The following is a 24,108-nucleotide window of genomic DNA, read 5'->3' as shown; positions in this document are numbered from 1 at the left end:
AAAGACTGGAATAAATATTGAGTTGTAACTTGTTCAAATAAAAATTCTAGGTTTTCTTGGTGCTTTGTATCATATTTCCACTGAAGGCATCTTGTGGAGTTAATTATGGCTAAAGGAAATAAAACAATGAATACACACAAATAATACAAATTGTTGGGCAAGAATAGGGAAGATTGATAAAGTCAGCATAATAAGCTAGAAGTTAACAGTAAAGTTAACTATCTTGAGCAGGTATTTTGTGCATAGGGGAAAGCGTGTGGATTAAATGATTAAATATTAAAACTTCAAAGGCTGAGGAAGACTGCTACTAGTAATATAATAGTATAAATAAAAGGAAAAGAGAAAAATGAAAACTAGTAGCCATTGCTTCTTTAATCAGAAGAGAAAAATAGGTTTAAAGATTGTAATTAGCAATTTATGGCCTCCAGCAGAATGGTTTGGATATTCCAACTTGGCTCTCATTCCTTAGTCAATTAAAAAAAAAACAAAAAAACCCAAAACAATGCAGAAGAAACTTGGGTTTTCAGGATTCATTATACTGTCATGACCCTGGAGTTAAGGGAAAGGTGAAGTAAAACAAGTAGTTGTGAAGAATTCTTCCCTTTTCTCGGCCAACACAATCCTAAATAGCTTTGGATTTCATTCAATTCTAGAGGGACCAAATACTGTAGAGATTTTAAGTACAACTTCTAAAATACCACTAGCAAACAAGCATATATTTAGGTTTTTATTGGAGGAAAAAATAGAGGATAAAAATTAGCATGGTAGCATAGGGATACAAGTACAATAGTAAAAGAAAAATACGTTTTCAGAAGTCATGCATATGCTTGGGAGGGCAAGTTACAGTAACACTTCAGCAGGTGAAATGGCATGTGAATACAGATGTGCAACTTTAATTCACAAAACTGGATCAATCTAAACTATGCCATGACAGAATCTCATGACACCTTTATTTCACAGGACAGAACTGAACGAGAAATAGAGGAAGGCGGTTAAGCTTTATTGAAAATAAAGTTCTTCCCCAAAATGTTCCCAGGAGTAACAAACATTTGAAAAGATGGTGGGTCAGGAAAGGATGACATCTGGTCCATTCTTCCTTGCAAAGAAGGAGCAGCAGCTTCAGAGATATGACCAGAGTTTACCCCACTTCATCATATCTCATCATAAATGCTCCAGCTCACAGGACAAACGGACAGTCGTAGAGGCTGCAGAAAACAAAAGATGGCTTTTAGGCACAGCTCCTACTCCCCAGTTCACAGCATCACTTACAACTACCAGGTGTACAATGGTTTTAATTACATTTCTAAACCACGCAGTACAGATGCACATGGCTATCCATGGTACAACCCTAAGAGATGTTCCCACAGTATATAGAATTTAAGGTTCCAGAGATGTAAACTATGACTCATTTTAGGTATTGTGATCAATGATCTCCAAGTACATTTGTTCAAATATTATACAAGAGCCAGTTGATTGGCACAGGGTTCAAGACATTTTATTTGTCTTGAGGCAATCCTCGATGTAATGACCATTCATTAACCCTTCAAAATTATGGTGGCACTGAACAAAGAGAGTTATGACTAGTGCCTGAAGTTATGGCTGCTGCAGTGCCCCGTAGTCACGTGATCAAAACTAGGGTGTTTGCAGAGACACTTCAACACACATACACACACACCAGCCATTCTGGATGTGAACTTACACTTCGCTCCTATTCCATCACTGTTGACTTTAGTTTAAGTTGCACTTCACCATTTCAACGATGTTGCTGGGTTCTGGGAATTTCAGTTTGCGGGGTGGCCCCTTTTTAAGACCACTCCATAACTCTATCTCTAAAAATAATTAACACAAAAGGCAATCACCAGCAGTACTTGGATTATACAATGTCAGTACATCCCATACATACTGCCAAGTATGTGGTAAACATGGTGTGTAAACAGAACTGAATTTGCTGATCAACTAATTACCTTCAAAAGAAATGGGGCTACTTGCAGCCAGACACTGTTCATCTCTAAACTACCTCATTTTTTTCTGCCAAGCTGGGCAGAAGCTTGATGTTCAAGCTTGGTGCTGTGTTTGTGGGACAGAGTGAAGAGAAAGATTTGTATAATGAAAAAAAGTGAATGCTTCCACAATAGAGCTCATAAAAAGAACTGAAGGTACTTGTAAGCAAAATAAACCAGACCCATATGAAAATGTGGCATAGCCATTCATTATAATGAATAACATATTCATTACATCACCTCCATTTTTCATGTCTGAAATACAACATTTATCAGTTGAAAGGAAAATGATCTTAAATGGCCTCTGGCAGGATCAGGATGGAGGGTGTGCACCCATCCTGGCTCTTTTTGACCTCTCAGTGGTGTTCAGTACCATCAATCATGGTATCCTTTACAGCCAGTTTCAAGAACTGGGTGCGGGGAACACTGTACTGTGATGGTTTTCCTCCTTTCTCTGGGACTTGTTCCAGTTGGTGTTGATAGAAGGAGAGATCCAGCCCAAAGTAGGGGTACTTTGTAGGGTGCCCAGAATCTGGTTCTTTCTCTCTCCTTCTACTTAACAAGTAAATGAGGTTGCTGGGCGAGATGATTCACTGGTTTCAGTGAGATATCAATATGCAGACGACATGCAGCTTTATATATCTACCCCATGCTTCTCGAGTAATGCTGTTGATGCCCTACCCCAGTGTCTGGTGGCTGTTGGGGACCAGATGGGGTGAAATGAACTCCCACTCAACCCTAGCAAGACAGAGTGGCAGTGGGTATTTGGACCTTCCAGAGATAAGGTTCTTCCATCTTTAGTCCTGGATGGGATTGCAGTACCTTTGACAGGCCCTGTGTGCAATCTGGGGGGTCCTCCTAGACTCACAGCTCCTGCTCAAAGGTGGCAGCCATAGCTAAGAGAACCTTTGCACACCTTGGGAAGTGTGTCAGTTATGCCTAATCCTGGACCGGAAGGCCCTGCTCAGTGACTCATGCCCTTGTAACCTCTCATTAAGACTACTGCAACACAGTCTACACGGGGATGCCTCTGAAGAGCATTCAGAAATTTCAGCTGGTGCAGGTAGTAAATGGTGCCAGATATAGTACACATAACACTAGTACTGGAAGAGCTGCATTGGTTACCTGTATGTTTCCGGGTACAAGTCAAGGTGCTGGTTGTCACCTTTAAAAGCCCTACCTGGCTTGGGACTGGGTTACCTGAGGGACCGCCTTTTTCAAGAGTCTCTACCTGTCCAATTCAATCTAACAGACCGAGTATGTTGCACATCCCGTCAGCCAAAGAGTTTTGGCTGGCAAGGAGTAGAAAACAGGCCTTTTCTGTAGTAGACCCTGCCCTGTGAAATATCTTCCTCTTGGGAGATTAGAATGGCCTCAAAACTATTAGACCTTTCGTAAAGCTCTAAAAGCCTGTCTATGCTGAATGTGGTAAAGACATAGTTTCCTGGCTTATTTGTTAACTGGCCAAGTATCGCAGCTGCTCTCTCTCTATATATTTTGGATGATTTTTATAGTTTTCATCGTTTTAAAACATTATTATTTTAATCGTATTTTTTTTTATTGTAAGCTGCCCAGTTATTGAGATGGGTGGCTATAGAAATTGAACAAACAAACAAACCTAAGCTTGTTTATTCTATAGCAAATCTCATTAAATTCAGCTCTTATTCCCAGAGTAGTATGCTTGGGACATCTTGTTCTGTTCATACTACGTAGTTTCACTTCCATCTGCATTCTTGTTCTCTTCCATGTTTTTTTTTAAAGTGAACCCCTGCAACAAACCATCTCCTTAGCTGTGGAAATTCACCACCATTTGAGAATCTCCATTTTCCAATTTTTTCTTGAACACTATATGGAGCATCTTCATGGAGAAAGGCACTCGCTATATATGTAGAGAGTGACAAGATAGGGCATGATTAGTGCACTCATCAATCTCCTGTCTTGAAGACACAGTACATGTTTTTAGCCACTTTGCATTTCCTGTTCATTCTGTAGTCAGTATCATAGGGAACACAGTTAACAGGTGTAATTATTTAAGGGAAAACATGGTATTAACTGGAAGAGTCTGCTATTTCTCATTTCAAAACTGCATTACACAATAATGTCCAGACATAAGATATGATGAAGCAGAACAAAGTTAACATATCTTTCTAGGCTGTAACTTTTATTCTACTGCATCATCTCTTTACGTCTGGGCATCACATTTATATAAGATCTGAGTAACTCAATGCAACTCTCATGAGATTTCAGGAATACACCATAAAATATTGTGCAATATTTTGCTGCTCTCATAGAAAATCTTGTCTCTTGGCTATTTTAGGGGAATGAAAGAGTGCTTTTTTAGAGAAGCAGCACACTGACATTGTGGATGTTATGTTGCTGATAGCGGGTAGTCTGGTGCTATGCTTCAATACCCACTTTCACATCCATACTGTGAAATGTACATATTGTAGCACTATTATAATAAAAAGTCATAAACACTGAAAATATGGGACTAATATTGAATAGGAAGATCAAAGCATATAGGTACAAAATAATAGATACAACAGACAGAGGTTTTCCCCTGTGACACTCCATAGAAACAAAATTTGGACTTTAAAGAAGTAGGATAGAAAGAGTACTGAGGCTTTTGAACTTTGGTGTTGGAGAAAACTCAAGAGTGCCATGATTATCAAATGCCATGTTAAACAAATAGATCATAAAACAAATAATCAAGTTCAAATTAGAAAAATGTGGACACATTATAAAAAAACTTAACTCTAGAGAAGTCTATAAAGCTATGAAAGGTGGAAGGAAAGAGAAAGAAGACGATCTGTACCTTTGAAAGATCTGAAGGGCCAGATGGGGGACAGAGTATCATGGAGAAAATCTATCAGTGAGGTCACCAAGAGTTTACACAACTTGATGGCACATAATTAAGCCCATTCTGTAACATCGTCCAAGTAAATGGAACAATTCCTGAGAAGTTGATCACAGGTTTCATTCATGAACTGTGCTACTTGTAGTCAAGTATGTTGTAGGGCAAACTCAGCAATACTAACTGGCATGGCTTTTAACATGGAAACCTCGGAAATTGACTTAATTTAATAAACCAATTGCAGTATATTCAATAGACTGAACTAAGCAATGGTTAGCATCGAGATTACAAATCCAACACAGTCTCATCCATCCCATTCCCATAAGCAACAGAATAACTCACTGGTGCCATCTTTTTTCAAGAGAACCACTTCAAAGCTATTTCTCCGGGGCTTTTCAAGGTTGACCTCCACAAGGATGTCAGGAAAGGCCAGGCCCAGCTCTTGGCTGACAGCCTCAGCTCTACGTCCAAAGACTCGTCAGCTTTTACTGTCAGTATTGAAAAAAAAGAGGGAAAAACATTTTAATACTATAGAGTGAATATGAACTATTATTTGAAAGTCCCTGTGGAACTTAAAAAGAACTAGGTTCCCACCATATTTAACAGTCCATCTAATCTTTCTCTTTTTATTTTGTAACAAAAAGTTCACTTTAACATTTTATTTGGAGGTGGGCATAGTTGTCTATTATACACACATGTCCATTAAACTAAACAAAATAGCAATAGCTGCAGCAATTTGGTCCACTGCATGAAAGGTTCATTGCACTGAGGCCTGATATTACAATAAAATATTAGATTAAAAACAGATTCCATGCAGGGTACAAGGTTAAATCAATTAAAGCGTTTTGTTTTGTTTACAAAAACCTGTGTTTTGTAGAATTCTAAAGTTCCATGAGAACTTGATGGGGTTCTCTGAAAAACTAATAGCAAAAAGGAAAAGAAAACCCTTGAACTCGAAATAATTTTCTATTTTAGAGCTTTCCCTTTTGATCAGGATTCCAGAATTTTTAAATTAACAAGTTCTGTAATCTCAAAACGTTAAAGAACTCCTGAATTAAAATGGATTTCTATTTGAGTGGTCAGCAGAATTTATTTTTAAAGCTGTTTAATATATTTACTGTACTTTTAAGAACAAATGGGATTCTTTCCAAATTTGGGGGACATGAATCTAAAACATTTCCAGTCAGGAATCTCCAGATCTATCGATGCTTCGATTTCTAGAATTCCTGGAACACCAAAGAGAAGGAAGCTCTAAGCAACTGTTAGGGCATATATGCATCAATTTAAAAAGAAATGAAATATCAACCCATCTTCACAAAACTTATTTTTCACGGCAAACACAATCAATTAAAATTCACATTATTAATTTTTGTTACTAAACACCTATCACAGGTCCAATAATCATTTGCAGAATGAGGAAAAAAAGTTATTCTGAAGCAAGATATCTGATTGATCCCTCTCAATATGTAGGCAATGTGTCAAGGTTCTTTTACCAGTGCTCAATCGTCACATGAAGGTCTCCAGGTCCTTCATTCTTCCGAATCTTGGGCAATTTCTTCACATCATTGGCTCCCTCTCCACTGGATGCTGTGGCTTCTGCTTGAGGGATCGCTGCCTTCCTTTTCCGCCCCTTGGGAGGCATTCTACAAATGAAGGCAAGAAGAAAGAATATTACATTTGTATTTTTGGATCACAGATCTCAGTATATGTAGCAGATTTTTCTGGGAAGGACACACCAAAGAAAGAAGGCTTAGAAAAAGCTAATCTATTATGCTATAGGAAGAGGAAAAGAGGAATAGATAGAAGGTGCGTTGTCTTACCTGAACACCTTTTCTCAGCATGATGATGGAGAATCCACGAATGGGTTTTGCTGTCTTCCTGCCCAATTAGACTAAGTCTGATAAAGTAGCCACGCCTCCTGCTGGGCCTTAGTACCTCCCAGACACGACGAAGGCCAAGCCATTGACGGTAGTCCAATATGTTGGCTCCTTTACCCATAACACAGGCCCTGACGGACCTAAAGGGGTGGGTGTGGATTCTCCATCATCATGCTGAGAAAAGGCGTTCAAGTAAGACAACGCCCCTTCTCCAGCATGAGGATGGAGAATCCACGAATGGGACATACCAAAGCTACCCTGTCCCTATGGGAGGGAAATCGGTCTGGGCCTGTGTCCCACTTGATGGCACCACTTGCTGGAGCACTCTCCGGCCGAATGAAGCTTCCGTGGAGGCGAATCAATCCAGCTTATAATGCCTCACAAATGGGGAAGGTGAGGACCAGGTTGCCGCCCTACAAATATCTCCAATGGATGCCTGTGATACCCACGCTGCTGATGTTGCAGCGCTGCAGGTGGAGTGAGCGGTGATATGGCTTGGAACTGACAGGGAATGCGACTGGTACGCTCTTGCAATGCATGCTTTGATCCACCTGCCTATTGTTGATGACGAGACCTTCTGCCCCATGGAAGAAGGCTGAAAGGAAATAAAGAGCGCTTCTGACTTGCAAAAGGCTGAAGTCCGCTTGAGGTAATGGCACAACGCCCTTCGAACGTCCCAAGGTGTGCCATTGGCGTTCTAACACGAGATGGTCGAGGACAAAAATTTGGGAGGATCACCTCCTGTGATCTGTGGAACAAAGAATTTACTTTCGGTATGAAAGATGGATCCAGTCGAAGGACTACCCTGTCATTGTGAAAGACGCATAGGTCCTCTCTGACAGAGAGAGCAACTAGTTCCGAGATGCGTCTGGCCGATGTGACGGCTATGAGGAAGGCTATTTTCATGGTTAAGAACCGTAGTGAACATGTCTTGATGGGCTCAAACGGTGGCGAGGTTAGGGCCTGCAAGACCCGCGGGAGTTTCCAAGAGGGATAACGGTAAACCACGGGTGGCTTGGTGTTAGTTGCGCCCTTGATAAGGGCCCGCACCATGGGGTGCTGAGCCAATGGCGTTGAATTGTCACATGTAAGCACCGTGGATAGAGCCGCCACCTGCCTGCGGATGGTATTGGGTGCCAAGCCCTTGTTGAGCCCTCCAATAAATACTCAAGGATTTTCGGGATGGTGATGGTCGAGAGATCGAAGTGCTTCCTTGTGCACCAGTGGCAAAAGTTCTTCCACGAGGAGTCATAGATCCTGTTGGTTGAGGGACGTCTAGAAGCCTGAATCATGGAGATAACGCCCGCCAGATAGGACTCTCGTGTCAGGAGCGCCGTTCAAGTGCCAGGCGGCTAACTGGAACCACTGAGGGTCTGGATGCTGTAGAGCCCCCTGGCTGAGTGCCACACAATCTGAAGGAATCCTCCACTGCGGAGAGATGGAAAGGCTCACGAGGTCAGCAAACTACGGTCATCTCGGTCAGTGTGGAGCAATTAATATCACCTCTGCCCGTTCCTGTAGTATTTATTTATTTATTTTATTTATTTGAATTTGTATACCGCTCTATCTCCCTCACGGGACTCAGGGCGGTGGACAGGCGATGATAAAAATCACAATAAATATACTCAAATTTCTATTCTAAAATCAAATTAAATAAAAGGCCTGCTCTAAAATACCCTATATAAAACCTTTACTAAAACATAATTAAAGTTACGCCAGGCCGGCCGCCCGGAATAGATGGGTTTTCAGGGCTCGGCGAAAAAGGCGCAGGTCCACAACTGTACATAGGTCGGGGGGTAGGTCATTCCAGAGGGCAGGAGCTGCCACAGAGAAGGCTCTCCCCCTGGAGGTCGCCAGCCGGTATTGACTGACCGACGGCACCCTAAGGAGGCCCTCTCTGTGGGAGCGGAATGACGGAGTATCTTCCGAATGATGGCCTGGAGCAAAGGGAGAGGGGGAAAGGCATAGAACAGGGCCTGCTCCGCCCCTGGAGATGGGAACCGGGATAAAAACCTCAGGAGTTGGGCTTTTGCTGGGGAGGCGAACAGGTCCAGCACTGGAAGTCCAAACCTCTCCGAGATCTCTCTGAATAGATCGGGATGCAGGCGCCACTCTGAGTGATCCACTGTTGACCTGTTCAAGAAGTCCGCCTGCTGGTTTGCCTCTCCCGATATGTGCTTTGCTTTGAGGGAGGAGAGGTTGGTTTCTGCCCAAGTATGCAGCAGCTGGGCCTCGTTCATGAGGGACCTGGACCGAGTACCCCCCTGCTGGTTCACATGGGCTTTCGCTGCCACATTGTCTGTGAGCACTAGGACATGTTGTCCCGCCACTCTGTCGCTGAAGTGGCGTAATGCCAGATGTATGGCTCTGAGCTCTAGCCAGTTTATGTTGTGTTTGAAGTCCGACTGTGACCATCGGCCCTGAGCTAACTGTGAGTGTAGGTGTGCCCCCCCAGCCGAACAGACTGGCGTCCGTCGTTAGGATAAACCTGGCTGGTTCCCTGAATAGAGAGCCTTTGGCTATCGCTGGGGAGGTCCACCACTGAAGGGACTCTAGGTATGAGGTGGAACAAAGACCCTCTGGTTGGAGGAGCTGGTGCCCTGTCTCTGAAATGGGAGCAAGAACCATTGGAGGGTTCTGGAGTGAAGCCTGGCCCATGGCACTATCCCCATACAAGAGACCATCTTTCCTAACAGTTGGGAAAGTGTGGCCAATGTGACCACACGCTCCCTTCGTACCTGCCTGATCAGGACCCGGATGCTGTCCCGATGTTCTGGCAACAAATAGACCTTGCAGATTGGTGTCTATGATCGCGCCTAGGTGAAGGAGGAGAGTTGAAGGTTATGTCTGGCTCTTTTGGAAATTCACCGAGAACCTGTGGTCTTGAAGGGTCCTGATGGACAAGGCCAGGTCTGACCGAGCCCTCTGTAAGGAGGTGGACTGGATGAGGATGTCGTCCAGGTAACATTGGATCCTTACTGGGACCAGTCTTAGGTGAGCGGCCAGGGCTGCCAAGATCTTTGTAAATACTCTTGGAGTGGACGCAAGACCGAATGGTAGAGCCTTGTATTGGTAATGATGGTTCGCGTAGCAGAACCTGAGGAACCTTCGATGGTCGGGGAGGATGGGGACGTGAAGGTACGCTTCCATGAGGTCGATAGATGTTAGGAGATTGCGCCTTCTGACGCTGGCCAGAATGGACTGAAGTGTCTGCATCTTGAACTTTTTCTAGACGAGATGAGTTTAGTCCCTTCAGGTCTAGTATTGCTCTCCATCCTCCTGAAGCCTTTGGGACAACGAAAAGGATGGAGTAGAACCCCCTTCCGAGTTGTCCCGCCGGTACTGGTTCTATGGCTCTGATTTCTAGAAAGTGATGAATAGCTTCGCCCATGAGCCCTACTTTGACCGGATTTCTGGGAATTGGGCAAGAAATGAATTGTTCTGGGGGATGGGAGGCAAACTCGAGTGGGAGGCCACCCCTGATGGTGTTGAGCACCCAGGCGTCTGTGGTGGCGGCCTCCCATTTGTGAATGAAAAAGGAGAGTTTGCCCCTTATGGGGAGGGCCATCCTGGAGTCACTTGTTTCTTTTGAAAGGATGGCCTCCCGTGCCCTGAAAGGGCCGCTTGGCCTGGAATTGCTGTTGAGGCCTTGGGGCGGGACGCTCCGATTGACAGTCAGGTCTGGAGGGAAAAGGGCGAGGAGGCTGAGCCCACGCTGATCCTGAACGAAACAGCGGCCTATGGGAGTATGGATTGGACCGCCTGTCCGCCCTTCTGTTGAGGTGGGCCAACACCTTACGCTTGTCCCTCTTTTTCACCAGGTACGGTTTGAGCGCCTCTCCAAATAGTTGCCTGCCATGATAGGGGGCGGTTGCCAGTTGCCACTTTGATTTTAAGTCCACCCACCATTGCTTGAGCCATAGGAGCCTGCGGGCTGTGACGTTAGAGGCTATGGCTTGGGATGAAAATCTGGCAGCATGTAGTGATGCGTCCGCCATGTATTCCGATGTGGCCATCAACTTACCCAGATGCTGGTGAACACGAACCTGGTCTGGGGGAATCATGGCTTGGAGCTCTCGAAGCCATATAATGGAAGTCCTGGCAAAGAAGGAGGTGGATGTGGATGCCTTCACCGACCATGCCGAAGCTTCGTGAGACCTGCATAAGGAAAACTCAAATTTTCTGTGCTCTGCTTTTAAGGCCTCAGCCATGTGCCCTGACACAGTGGAAGAGGAAAACATTGGTGTTAGCGATTCATCAACGGTCGGGACTTCCAAGAGCTCTGACAAGGCCGGGGCGACATTAAATAACATTTTGTCTGTTCCCCCCAGTGATGGGAAGGTGCCCGGAGTCCCCCATTGCTTTTGAATGGTGTTCAGGAAGAAGGGAGGACAAGGGATATGTCTTTCTGTAATCGTGGGCTCAGAGAAAAGGGGCTTTGAGTCCTGGCTGGTGGAAGGAACCAGTTGCGGCTCCTGATCAGGGCAAATTTTGGCCGAGGTAGTTGCCTTCAATAGAAGTGACTTAAACCACCCTGGGTCGAACAGCCTGACAAAGGGAGAGGGGTCTGGAGCCGACTCCTCAGGACCTGAGTCTCTGTCCTGAGAGGAGTGATTGGACGAGACAGATTCAAGATATCCCGGGGCTTCCGCCCGGTAGTGAGAAGGAGTCGTGGGTGTCATGAATTCTGGTCTGTTCCTCTGGCTGAACGAGAAGGCCATTCCCAAGGCCATCGCTTGAACGAATACCGCCTGCAGCTGCTCTAGTCCCACCCCTTGAGGTTCAGTAGAACGAAGTCTGGCCGCTGTTGGTGTGAACGTGGCCTCTGGAGCCGATTGGGCCCTGGGGGAAGTGGCCACCCATTGGGGGCTTGGCCCCTGATTGAGAGGTGGACCTTCCCCCAGCCCGGCTTCATGAAGGTCTTCATGTCCTTTATTCTTCCGAATCTTGGGCAATTTCTTCACATCATTGGCTCCCTCTCCACTGGATGCTGTGGCTTCTGCTTGAGGGATCGCTGCCTTCCTTTTCCGCCCTTTGGGAGGCATTCTACAAATGAAGGCAAGAAAGAATATTACATTTGTATTTTTGGATTACAGATCTCAGTATAGGTAGCAGATTTTTCTGGGAAGGACACACCAAAGAAAGAAGGCTTAGAGAATGCTAATCTATTATGCTATAGGAAGAGGAAAAGATAGAAGGGGTGTTGTCTTACCTGAATGCCTTTTCTCAGCATGATGATGGAGAATCCACGAATGGGTTTTGACTGTCTTCCTGCCCAATTAGACTAAGTCTGATAAAGTAGCCACGCCTCCTGCTGGGCCTTAGTACCTCCCAGACACGACAAAGGCCAAGCCATTGACGGTAGTCCAATGTGTTGGCTCCCTTACCCCTAACACAGCCCCTGACGGACCTAAAGGGGTGGGTGACGATTCTTCATCATCATGCTGAGAAAAGGCGTTCAGGTAAGACAACGTCCCTTCTCCAGCATGAGGATGGAGAATCTACGAATGGGACATACCAACGCTACCCTGTCCCTATGGGAGGGAATCGGTCTGGGCCTGTGTCCCACTTGATGGCACCACTTGCTGGAGCACTCTCCGGCCGAATGAAGCTTCCGTGGAGGCAAATCTATCCAGCTTGTAACGCCTCACGAATGGGGAAGGTGAGGACCAGGTTGCCGCCCTACAAATATCTCCAATGGATGCCTGTGATGACCACGCTGCTGATGTTGCAGTGCTGCAGGTGGAGTGAGTGGTGATATGGCTTGGAACTGACAGGGAATGCGACTGGTACGCTCTTGCAATGCATGCTTTGATCCACCTGCCTATCGTTGATGACGAGACCTTCTGCCCCATGGAAGAGGGCTGAAAGGAAATAAAGAGCGCTTCTGACTTGCAAAAGGCTGAAGTCCACTTGAGGTAATGGCGCAACGCCCTTCGAACGTCCAAGGTGTGCCATTGGCGCGCTAACACATGAGATGGTCGAAGACAAAAATTTGGGAGAATCACCTCCTGTGATTTGTGGAACAAAGAATTTACTTTCGATATGAAAGATGGATCCAGTCGAAGGACCACCCTGTCATTGTGAAAGACGCATAGGTCCTCTCTGACAGAGAGAGCAGCTAGTTCCGAGATGTATCTGGCCGACGTGACGGCTATGAGGAAGGCTATTTTCATGGTTAAGAACTGTAGTGAACATGTCTTGATGGGCTCAAACGGTGGCAAGGTTAGGGCCTGCAAGACCTGCGGGAGTTTCCAAGAGGGATAACGGTGAACCATGGGTGGCTTGGTGTTAGTCGCGCCCTTGATAAAGGCCCGCTCCATGGGGTGCTGAGCCAAAGGCATTGAATTGTCACATGTAAGCACCGTAGATAGAGCTGCCACCTGCCTGGGGATGGTATTGCATGCCAAGCCCTTGTTGAGCCCTCCAATAAATACTCAAGGATTTTCGGGATGGTGATGGTCGAGAGATCGAGGTGCTTCCTTGTGCACCAGTGGCAAAAGTTCTTCCACGAGGAGTCGTAGATCCTGTTGGTTGAGGGACGTCTGGAAGCCTGAATCATGGAGATAACGCCCACCAGATAGGACTCTCGTGTCAGGAGCGCCGTTCAAGTGCCAGGCGGCTAATTGGAGCCACTGAGGGTCCGGGTACTGTAGAGCCCCCTGAGTGCCACACAATCTGGAGGAATCCTCCACTGCGGAGAGATGGAAAGGCTCACGAGGTCGGCAAACCACGGTCATCTCGGCCAGTGTGGAGCAATTAATATCACCTTTGCCCATTCCTCCCGAAGCCTTTGGGACAACGAAAAGGATGGAGTAGAACCCCCTTCCGAGTTGTCCCGCCGGTACTGGTTCTATGGCTCTGATTTCTAGGTGATGAATAGCTTCGCTCATGAGCGAAGGTGAAGGTAAATCAAGCCAAGCATCCTTGATTTATTGAGCTCAGAAATGCAAAAAGTGTGGCCAGGGCTCACCAGCATCAACTATAGTGGGGATTAATATATGCTCAGAGGTCTTTAAAACTCCAGAAAATCTACCCTTCCCTCCCCCCCCAATATGCCATGGGAAGCCTGGAATTGCTCTTCTATTAATGGATGTGACTTCTCACTTAGTTAATACTGTCAGATGCAATTCCCAGCCAAAGCCCTTCAGATATTTGAAATGTAACTTTTCAGGCTAGCTGAAAAATATGGAACTGTCTTTAACACACTGGGAGAAAATGAGGGAATGAGTTATCTCCAAACCACTGGCTGCAATGGTCCAGGATTTTCAATAGTCCTATCAAAGTGTATTTTGATGGATTACATCCGGATGCCATTACAGGATGACTAAAATATCTTTGGAAGTCAGTATTGTACAGGTAGTCTTTGATTACAACAGATCATTTAGTGATTGTTCAAAGTTACAACCCCACTGAAAAAAGTGACTTATGACCATTTTTCACATGACTGTTGCAGTATCCCCATAGTCACATGATCAAAATTCAGATGCTTGGCAACTGACTCATATTCATGACAGTTGCGGTGTCCTGGGATCATACGATAATCTTCTGTCATCTTCTTACAAGCAAAGTCAATTAGGAAGCCAGATTCACTTAACAACCCTGATACTAACTGCAGCGATTCACTTAACAACTGTGGCATAAAAGGTCGTAAAATGGAGCAAAATTCAGTTAACAAATGTTTCACTTGGCAACAAAAAATGTGGTCATAAGTCGAGGATTACCTGTAGTAAAAAAAACATCACTAATTTTTTAGCAAAGAGCATATTAGAGAATACGGGTTTGTGTGTGTGGTTACCTACAAGCTTTTCATCAAAAAAGAAAGAAAAGCAAAAAAAGATAATAAAGATAAAGGATCATGGTTTATTTAATCAATTTATAACCAAAGAAGACCCAGTGTAGGGTTCAAATTCCCGTTCAGCTACGGGGCTCACTTGATGAGATGCTGAGCGTTGGGAGAAAAGGGTGGAGGGATATAAATGCAACGGATAACGACCGAAACAGAATCTTTGGTAACGCTAAAAAGAAATGGCAATAACGATCAAATAAACGCAGAACAGAATCAGTCCAAAAACCCTGGTTGGAGAAGGCAGAAGAAAGAACCACAGAGAAGTTTGCCAAGAAAACCATTTAGACCAGGGGTAGTCAACCTTGGCTCTTTTATGACTCGTGGACTTCAACTCCCAGAATTCCTGAGCCAGCTTAGCTGGCTCAGGAATTCTGGGAGTTGAAGTCCACGAGTCATAAAAGAGCCAAGGTTGACTACCCCTGATTTAGACATTTAAGCATTAAAACATCGCGGCTCTGGAGTTGCGGGAAAGAGATTAAACTGAGGCTGAAAAGCCAGAGAATACGCCCAATGAGAGAGCAACTCCGGGTTTTCAAGACGCGAAGCAACCTTGCCTGCTTTTTTTGTTACAGACAGTAACATGGTGGGGCAGCTTATGCTCAAGAAAGGAAATGTCCCCCCCCCCTTCAACCATTAGCGCTGACTGGAATTGAATTGGGTGCATTAACGATAAACCCGCAAAAGGCAGACAAGCAACCCCCCAAGGCCAAATACAGGGAAGAGCCTTCCCGTCTCACCTTCCAAAGCTGCTGCGACGAAGCCCCAGCAATCTCGCGCGCCAGACTTTCCTAAGATGGCGGCCGCCCGTCACCGTCCGCATGAAACGGGGCGGTTTGAGTGACGTTCCGTAGCAATCAATTCTGGTGGCAGGTTCTCCTGCTTGAGCAGGGGGCTGGACTAGAAGACCTCCAAGGTTTCTATTCTATTCTATTCTATTCTATTCTATTCTAAATCACGGCTCGCTTTCGAAGGGTTACTGTGTTAGCTGGGCGCGTTTTCAAGGTCTACTGCAAGTGGGTGTAGCAAAGCTGGTGACTCCCCTTTGGATAGGCAGTAGTCCGAATCCCGGTGGGCGGGGCAGGTAGCGGCGCATGTCAGTTAAAGGGGCCGCACGGTGGGTTGTACTGGCGCTTGCAGAGAAGTAGGTACAAGTCAGCGTTTCGCTGCTCTTCCGTCAACTTTTGAGTATCTTTTGTTTGCGCACTTGTTCTGCTTCATTCACGGACGTATCTTCTGCTCTTCCGTGTCGCCCACCGCTTCACAAGAGACAATAATTGAATCCAACTTGCAGCTCCGTGGAGAATCTTGCGATACGGTAGGAGATGCCGCCCAGCTCTCGTAACAAAGGAGAGTAGTACGTCATTGGCCTCCTGCGAAAATCTCTCCCGCTGTTGGCCGAGTTCATACAATAAACTTAACCACGCTAACCAGAATTAATGTACGAAATCAGCAATTGACTGATAAGGCTCAATTGCAGCTGCAACCATGGTTAGCTTATGTCAGTGTTTCTCAATCTTGACCATTTTAAGGCATGTGGACTTCAACTCCCAGAATTCCACAGCCAGCATTGCTGGCTGTGGAATTCTGGGAGTTGAAGTCCACATGCCTTAAAATGGTCAAGGTTGAGAAACACTGATATAAATTGTTAAGAACTTTTGAAAAACAGACATGACAAAGCAGGAGACAGAAATCAAGTCAGGCCTTAGCCAGGAAAGCCAGCTGGGCGACCTTGAGCCAGTCATTCTCTCTCAGCCCAATTCACCCCAAAGGATTGTAGTTGTGAGGAAAACAGGAGGTGGTGGATTTGTTCGCTGCCTTAAGTTGTTTAAAAAATAATAATGGTGGAATATAAATTCAAAATCAAAATCAAATTAATAATAGGATTGCTCATATTGAGAAAAACAAAAAGACCAGTTATACCCTTTAAAATATAGATCAGAAAGCAGGGTCAGAAGCTGTCCTGTTGAAAAAGCCAGGTGTCCAAGATTTTTAAAAAAAATTATAATAGGGTTGAGGTAATACAGACTTCAGAGGAATTCTGTTCCAAAGAGTATTGTTAGTTTATGGAAGCAGTGTTTCTCCTAACATTGAGTTGAAATCTGCTACCATGCTATTTTCATCAGTTGATTCTAGTCCTACCTCTGGAGCCAAGAGACATGCTGCTTGTCTCCTCCAGAAAAGAGATGGGTGGTTGAAGAAGACTTGCTCCTTGCCACTGTTAAAATAACATTAGAGCCCAGGTTACACATCTTCATTTGCCACTGAACAGTTTTGTAATTGTACTGTTATATATTCTAAAAACAAGGAGGACATTAGCAGTTACACTTCTGAATTTCCATCTGTCTAGAACCCATACAGAAGAACCCATACTACTACTAATCCTTGCACAGGAATTCTCATTTAAATAGATGGAGGATTAGAACCAGGGTTTAGTTAATCCTTTTAACACAAAATATAACGCAAAATCTGCTAGGAATGAGGTGGGGTACAAATATTTTAAAATAAATAATAAAACACCGTCCCTTTTTTTACTGCCTGCTTCACTTTAGAATACAAACAATAGGAGATATACATACATACACACACACACACACACACACACACACACACACACATCCTAGTAAATTGTGTGAACCCATCCACTGTGAAAATTATTTGCTTTCTGCATATGGTCTAAAATGTACCCTAAGAGAAAAAGCGAAAGCCTGAAAATGCTGCTGCATAAAGAATGAGCTGAGCCTTGAGCAAATTGATTTAAACATTAAAAGACTGTATTTTTTTATAAGCCAAAGTCAAACCATGAAGGCAGGAATCCCACCAACAATATAATTAATCAATAAAAAGTCACAGGAATACAACACTCCCAGATTTATTAAAGGCACCTGTACAATACCATTAACAGAAGCATGAACATGGATGAACCGTGCTGATTTGCAGTGTTTTCACTTACAGGCAAGCCCTCTGTCGGAGTGCAGCAACTAAAAACACTAGGACAATACTTGCCCAACCTTTGCTCTACCCAGATAGCCACACTGGCTAAGAACTCCTTTCAATATAGTCCCAAAACATCTGCCACATTAGTTAAATCCTGTTTTGTGCAGTATTAGATGGATGATAGAAACAGCAGCTGCTCCAAGTCAAACAGTCACACTAAGCTACCAGCTGTTACTATAAAAGATAGATCTTTTAAAGCTGTATATTAGCCACTGGTTTTCTGGCACAATTTCAAATTCAGCAAATATTCTACTATTGCCCATTAGGTTCTAAAAAGAGAAAAGACCACAAGATACCACAAGACCTTCCTTAATAACAATAACAATGACCACAATAATAATAGGGCAATAGGGTAGGGTAGCAGAAACTGGTCAGAAATGCCAATATCTTTCTCAGAGCGAACCCTCAGGAATTAATGGAGTTGATTTCATGTGAGATTTGGGTTTGTCCAATTTTACCATTGAAATCATATCGATAAAACAAGAAATAGATGTATCCTCCTATTACAGTGTTTTTTCTTAGCAGTTCCTACTAATTCCCAGAGAAGCAACCTGCATTCCACGGTGATACTCTCCTTGAGGAGGTCACCAAGATTTTCTCTGGATGCTTCTATTACTTAAATATCAGTAGTGACTCTTGGAGAGAAAATTTGGAACAAAAATACATAAGAAAATGTAGAGGTCCATGGCCAACAGCAGAGCCCAGGATGATAAGTATCTTAGTGATTATACACATCTCCCAGCACCATCACTTTTGGATGGAAGCAGTCTTTGGATGACATCCCAGGAGAAATGTCAGGATGGAAACAGAGAAATGGAGAGCTTAACAGCAAGAGCATTGTTGTCCAGTCTTACAGGCATTATTTGTCTTTCTTGCTTTCTCCGTTAGGATGCTCTGTGATAGCTGACTGTTCTGAAAATTCCTCAAAGTTCTCATCTGCATGCTTGGATATTTTCTTGGCTTTCTGGTACAGTTCATTCAAGTTGAATTCCCGGATCACATTCTCCTGTAAGAGAAAGATATATGACTGTTGCTTTGTGCCAGCCTCCAGCTCCCAATATGACGACAACTCAGCTTCAATAATTTAGTAATTTATCAGACATTTTACTAGGGAGCTTTGCTTACTATCAATTATGGCTAAAAGGAATACCTCAGAAAAGTTCCAAGAAACTGCTCGTCCCTTTTTATCAATCTGTGGCCGGCGCATCACTTCTTTACCACCTTGGAAAAGGATCAGTGTAGGCAGTTGCTTAGTGAGAGGAGAGGTGCTGATTTTGTACCTATGAAGAGATGAATGAAGTCCAAGAATAATTTCTGAAAAAGTAGTGTCTAATCAAGTTGGTAATCTTTTCTGGCCTCATAAACCAGTGTTTCTCAACCTTGACAATTTTAAGGCATGTGGACTTCAACTCCCAGAATTCCACAGCCAGCAGTATCTGGCTCACATATCTGGCATTCTAGTCTGTCTAACCATCCTAGATATGTATAGAGGCCGAGGGCTTACTTGGTGCTGACGTCAGGGTAGCGACCCACATCAACTTTTCCAAAGTTCAATCCAGTGCAATTATATCTGGTAAAATATAACAGTGATTACCATATACGTGAAAATTCCAACAAGTAAAATATTTGATAATAGCAACAATTATCCTCCTCTTCCCCTTTTCTTCATTGGAATGCAACTTCCAGGTAATTTTTCACTGAGGTCTTATTAAGCCAAATTATTTTCAGTAAAGTTACAGCATAATGTGTCTTCAGGCCAAACCTTGGAGATATTAATCCTCAAGGAACATAAAAGGATCTCTTGGGTTTTTTTAAACCAAATCTCTGAATAAGGACCAACAGAGGCCAACAAATACCAGAATGTATTACTTTTATTTACTTATTCCAGTCATAGTCTGCCTTTCCTTTAACTTCCTTGCATGGGCCATACTTCATTTTATCTTTCCAACCTCATGAGGTAGTTTGGGCTGGGAAGAAAAGGCTTCCCCCAAGGTCACACAATAAGATTTATGAACAAATATGAATTAGACGTAAATTAGACAAGAGTTTCCCCAGTCTAACCAGAATTGTACATTACAGAACTGAATTACTCTTTTTCTTTTAAGCTACAGTAACTGTTACCAGGAAGCAGTAGGTTTTTTTTTCCGGCTGGGAAAAAAAAACTACACTGTGGTCATCTGCTGATTATTGCTGAAAGCAACATACACTACCAACACTTAGCCAAGAACCACCAAAAGAGCATAAAAGTAAATAACATACTGAGTAGAAAGGTTTATATCCAGGTTGATTCAGCGATTTCAATCCAAAACAGCTAATAGCTAATCAACAACTGTCATTTTTTTTACCAGTTCTGCTTCTAGACCTTTCTTCCTTTCCCCCACATCACAATAAAATCTACACAAGGAAAAGTATTTTTCATTTCCATTTACTTTTCTCAAGAACACTGCTGCTTTTAAACAACTACAAAGCATAGTCTACGTGTCCTTTTTAATCATTTGCTTCAGTATTTCAGTATAGCAACCTCAATCCTAAAAAAACACCAGTGTATCTGTGTTACTGTCCAAGTAATCCAGTGGCTTTATCTTCGTTTCACCAAACAATTTATAGTATTTTGTCTTTGAAATGATGCACTGGAATGCAGACTATTGAGGCAGTCTTTCTTAACCAGGACAAGCCTGCCAGGTGTGGTGTTTTCAATTCTCAGAATGCTCAGGTATGGTCATGCTGGCTGGAGACTGCTGAGAGTTGAGATCAAGACATTTGGAGGGTGTCCAGGCAGATTCAAGGCCAGCGATGCCATGGTGAATTCTCAGGGATTCCTTTAGCATGTTGTGGGGATATGGAATAATGATTAGCAGAAGAGACATGTCTGAAAAGGGGAGGCTGGAATGAAGTATTGGAAACCAATACTTGTTTCAAGTCCCACTTGTCCTATCTAAATACATGTGCTAAAATGGTAGGACCAGATAAGTAATAGCTACGTAATTTGAGTATACTGGTGGCCTGCTGGTTCCCTGAGTGGTCTTCCTTTCCTCTTTGCACAATATGGTTTCCCTAACATTACTTAGAATGAGGTTATTTGGAGAGAAAGAAAACAACCCCTAAAATACGTTCCTTCTCACCTATACATTTTGTTCCCCATTCTTCCTAACTGTAGTCCAAATATACCAAATACACATCATTACTATTATTAAATCACAGCTACTGTGGATACTTCAAACTTTTCACTACTGAAAAAGACTCTATTTTGTGATTGTTACAGCAAGGGAAGAAAAATCCAACATCAGTGCATTAATCAAGTAAAACTCCAGAAGCTGCAAGACACATTAAAAATAAACATGCTGGAGGGAGGGGAATGGGTGTACCTTAAATAATACTTTAGGAAGGACACAGGTTTTGCAGTATGAAGCAAACAACTATAACTTTATACAGATCCATAGGCAGTGCCTTATGACTGACCGAAGTACAGGAATCTCAGCTTCATCTCCCAATCTCCCTGCCTCAGAATATTTAATCAAATGCACTCACTTGAGAGACAAATCAGCATAGATAGGAGCAAATGACTGACATTCATTGGACCAGTTAGCAAAGAATTCCACAATCCAGGTCACTCGCTTGTCCCGGTCTAGTTCCTCCTGTAAAAGAGGGATCTTGCTGTCAGCCTGCTCACCACACAGAAGTGAACATTACACATGATATTCTAATAGTTAAAAGAAGCCAGAAAGATATCCAACTCTTCCCAAAACAAGTGATCTGCAAAAAAACAAAATACTCACATCTATGGTTTTATCGCTGAAATATTTGATGTGTTCTGGACCCAAGTACAAAGGTGGCTTGCAAGTCATCAGGAACACTAAAAATGCACAAGAAGCATGTTGACAGCCATGCTCCACAAGTGGACACGGTCATTTTATTTGTTACAACATTTTAATTTTTTATTTTGCACCTTGTATCTATATTTGTTTGCTGCACTATGTGCTATTTTTTCAAACTCACAATATGTATTACTAATAAAAGTCTTGCATTTGCTGGGAGCAGGGGGGGTTGTAAGCAACAGAAGAAGCTGGAGATGAATGAGTAAAATTGGGAAAAATATTAAAAAGGCTGAAGGAGAATGGGCAGGAAGGCAGGCAATAAACAAGGCAAAACATGTGGAATCAATAGGGAAGCAATAGAAAGAGCGTTGGTGAAACAAAGGGTGTGTTTCCTTTTATATAGTATCTGGATTATTTCAGACAGAGAAATCAGGGAAAGTTTATCCTATTGTCACTAGGAATCATGATAGAAGGTCCGAGAGAGAGACAAGGTGGAAAACCAGAGTAATGTTTTCAAATCAAAATCCACACATTAGATCAATGATGCAGGGTGCTGATTGTTAAAGGGCACTTTATAGCTCAAGCCCAATTATTTCTGAGATCCATCCCTACATGAAGAATGTAAATACAGCCCCATCCCAGAGACCTCACCTAAGCAGAGCGTGAGATACAGCAGCCCCATCCGGATATCCAGACGAAAGAAAAGGATGACATTGGCCACTTTGCTGAACATAAAGATATTCCCCACATGCTGGTCCACAGTGACTTGTGAGAGAGAGAGATAAAAAAAACAGATGATTATCAGCAGGATATTATAAACACTCTTGGGTCAAGTAATGACTACGGCAAGCTAGGACAACCTGAAAGTCAATTTACAGCATCATATTTTTTATAATTCTTGACATCTGGGTTCTCAAATTTTGCACGGCTATAACTCACTATAATGATAAATAAATTTATACAACCTCCACTCCCAAGAAAAAAGGGACTTCACTGGGCTGTGGACTTAGTAAAAATTTAGCATGTGCTACAGGTAGTCCTCTGCTTGCAACCATAATCAGGATGTGAACTTGGTTGTAGAGCGAAGTAGTCATTAAGTGAGAAATCATGTGATTGCTCCAACTCAACAACTGCAATCCTGGTATTCCCTAGTTGTAGCTGTTAAGTGATCTTGTGAGTCATTAAGCAGCTGGAGTCCCAAGTAAGAAGCAGGGTGATGCCTCAGGAGAATGGGAGAGACTATGGGAAGCCCAGGGCAGTCCATGCGTATCCCTCCATTGAGGAGCTGAAAATACCTCCTGCTGAAATCCAAACAGGATTTTCAGCAGTTGATCAGAGAGATACCCATGCACAGCCTGCAATGGCCTCCCAGGGTCTCCCCATTACTGAAGCGCCCCATGCTTTTTACCTTACTATGCTGAGTCTTCATTCAGGGCCTGAGTGGCCTGATGACATAGCCTAGGTTTTCCTTTGATAAGTATAAGTAAGTTCTGGCCATGATGAGCTCATATGCAAGTAAATCAGAGAAGCCCAAACTTTTGTCTCTGGATAATGATTTTTAAACAGTATTTTAATAAATCACATTTAAGCAGTTCATTAGCATTATTTCATAGCAAAGTTAAACTAAAAACCTCAGGAGTGCAGAAAAATGTCTATAAACATCCAATGGCAAGATGCGGATATAGCTGCAGTAGAAGGACTACTAAAAATATGACTTTAAAAAGATAATGGCAGTCTGCCATTTTCCAAATCCCTAGTGGGGCTCATTTTAGACTAATAATTACGTTTTCTCATTGGAGGCTTGTGTATTTGCTTTGTACAGGTAGGCATTACACTTGCACACACAAAGTCAACACTATCAAAGTTGACCCCTTTTTGCTTGGACAGTTTAGGCTGCTAGCTTGTTCAGGCAAAGCAAGAGCAAAATCTAATAGTGGCCAAGCTTTGCAAGCTGATGTTCATTAAAAAATGGTGATTTCCCCTCCCACCTCCCACCTCCTGATCATAAAATCTGTAACATTTTATGCATTTCCATTTCAGTTTTTATATAGCTTTTTAAAACTAATAATTTCCTTTTACTCAGCAACCACTTCCATCTTTTGTATCTGATAGCTCCCTACATTTAAGGAACAGAATGAATGAATGAATCAATCAATAACTGAAATGAAACTAATAAACATACTATTTTTGGGAAGCTTAGGTTATTTATTCTGCCATTATTCTCCCATACCCGATTCACATCTCAGATACTATAGCTCTATTTCACCCTTATTGTCCCTCTGATTTTCTTTGCTTGTTCATACGCATCATATAGCCACATTAAGTGCATGAAAGCATTGTTAACCTTCATGTCTTTAGGTTGTTCCTATCCATACATGAAGCAAATTCCTTTTAAAGCCCTTCCTCTAATAGAAATGCACCGAGAAAATTAAGCCACTGTATTCTGGGAACAGGTGCCTTGCAGCTTTTTCGTCTTATTTACTGTACAAAGATAAGACCATTGCATAAAGTTCACACATGCATTCCATTCTGCAGCAGCTGGTTACTCAGATTGACGTGATCTGATTATCCAATGGAACAACTTCTAGTACAAATAAAACCTATCTATGTTTTTTTTCTAAATATTTCAAAAATAACAATTAGAAATTCATCTGCTGTGTAATACAATGATATGTTTAGAATTGGAGATTCATATTCTAAGTGCACATTCCCCCCCCCC

The 24,108-nt window shown here is 43.1% G+C and overlaps 2 protein-coding genes across 3 annotated transcripts; both read right to left on the bottom strand.

Annotated features, from left to right (window-relative positions):
• Nucleotides 1–712: 712 nt before the first annotated feature.
• SELENOH (selenoprotein H) lies at nt 713–15,462 on the bottom strand. Of its 2 annotated transcripts, none has more exons than XM_015825018.1 (5): nt 15,318–15,462; nt 6,348–6,497; nt 5,197–5,342; nt 1,700–1,829; nt 713–1,205 (listed from the first exon to the last, which is right to left on the bottom strand). In XM_015825018.1, the coding sequence occupies exons 1-4, from the start codon at nt 15,398–15,400 to the stop codon at nt 1,729–1,731; spliced, it is 480 nt and encodes a 159-aa protein (XP_015680504.1). In that variant the 5' UTR covers nt 15,401–15,462; the 3' UTR covers nt 713–1,205; nt 1,700–1,728. The 2 variants fall into 2 exon arrangements, with proteins under 2 accessions (XP_015680504.1, XP_015680505.1); XM_015825019.1 differs by lacking the exon at nt 15,318–15,462 and adding an exon at nt 6,675–6,735.
• Nucleotides 15,463–17,331: 1,869 nt separating this feature from the next.
• Nucleotides 17,332–22,149, bottom strand: TMX2 (thioredoxin related transmembrane protein 2). Its single transcript, XM_015825017.1, has 6 exons — nt 22,041–22,149; nt 21,351–21,427; nt 21,103–21,209; nt 19,079–19,144; nt 18,725–18,854; nt 17,332–18,580 (listed from the first exon to the last, which is right to left on the bottom strand). The coding sequence occupies exons 1-6, from the start codon at nt 22,120–22,122 to the stop codon at nt 18,434–18,436; spliced, it is 609 nt and encodes a 202-aa protein (XP_015680503.1). The 5' UTR covers nt 22,123–22,149; the 3' UTR covers nt 17,332–18,433.
• Between the last annotated feature and the right edge of the window lie 1,959 nt (nt 22,150–24,108).

Source organism: Protobothrops mucrosquamatus, unplaced genomic scaffold (assembly GCF_001527695.2).
Source record: "Protobothrops mucrosquamatus isolate PMUCROS unplaced genomic scaffold, P.Mucros_1.0 scaffold2445, whole genome shotgun sequence".
Taxonomy (NCBI): Eukaryota; Metazoa; Chordata; class Lepidosauria; order Squamata; family Viperidae; genus Protobothrops; species Protobothrops mucrosquamatus.
The sequence above is the reverse complement of the archived record's forward strand: the minus strand, read 5'-3'. Positions and strand labels throughout refer to the sequence as shown.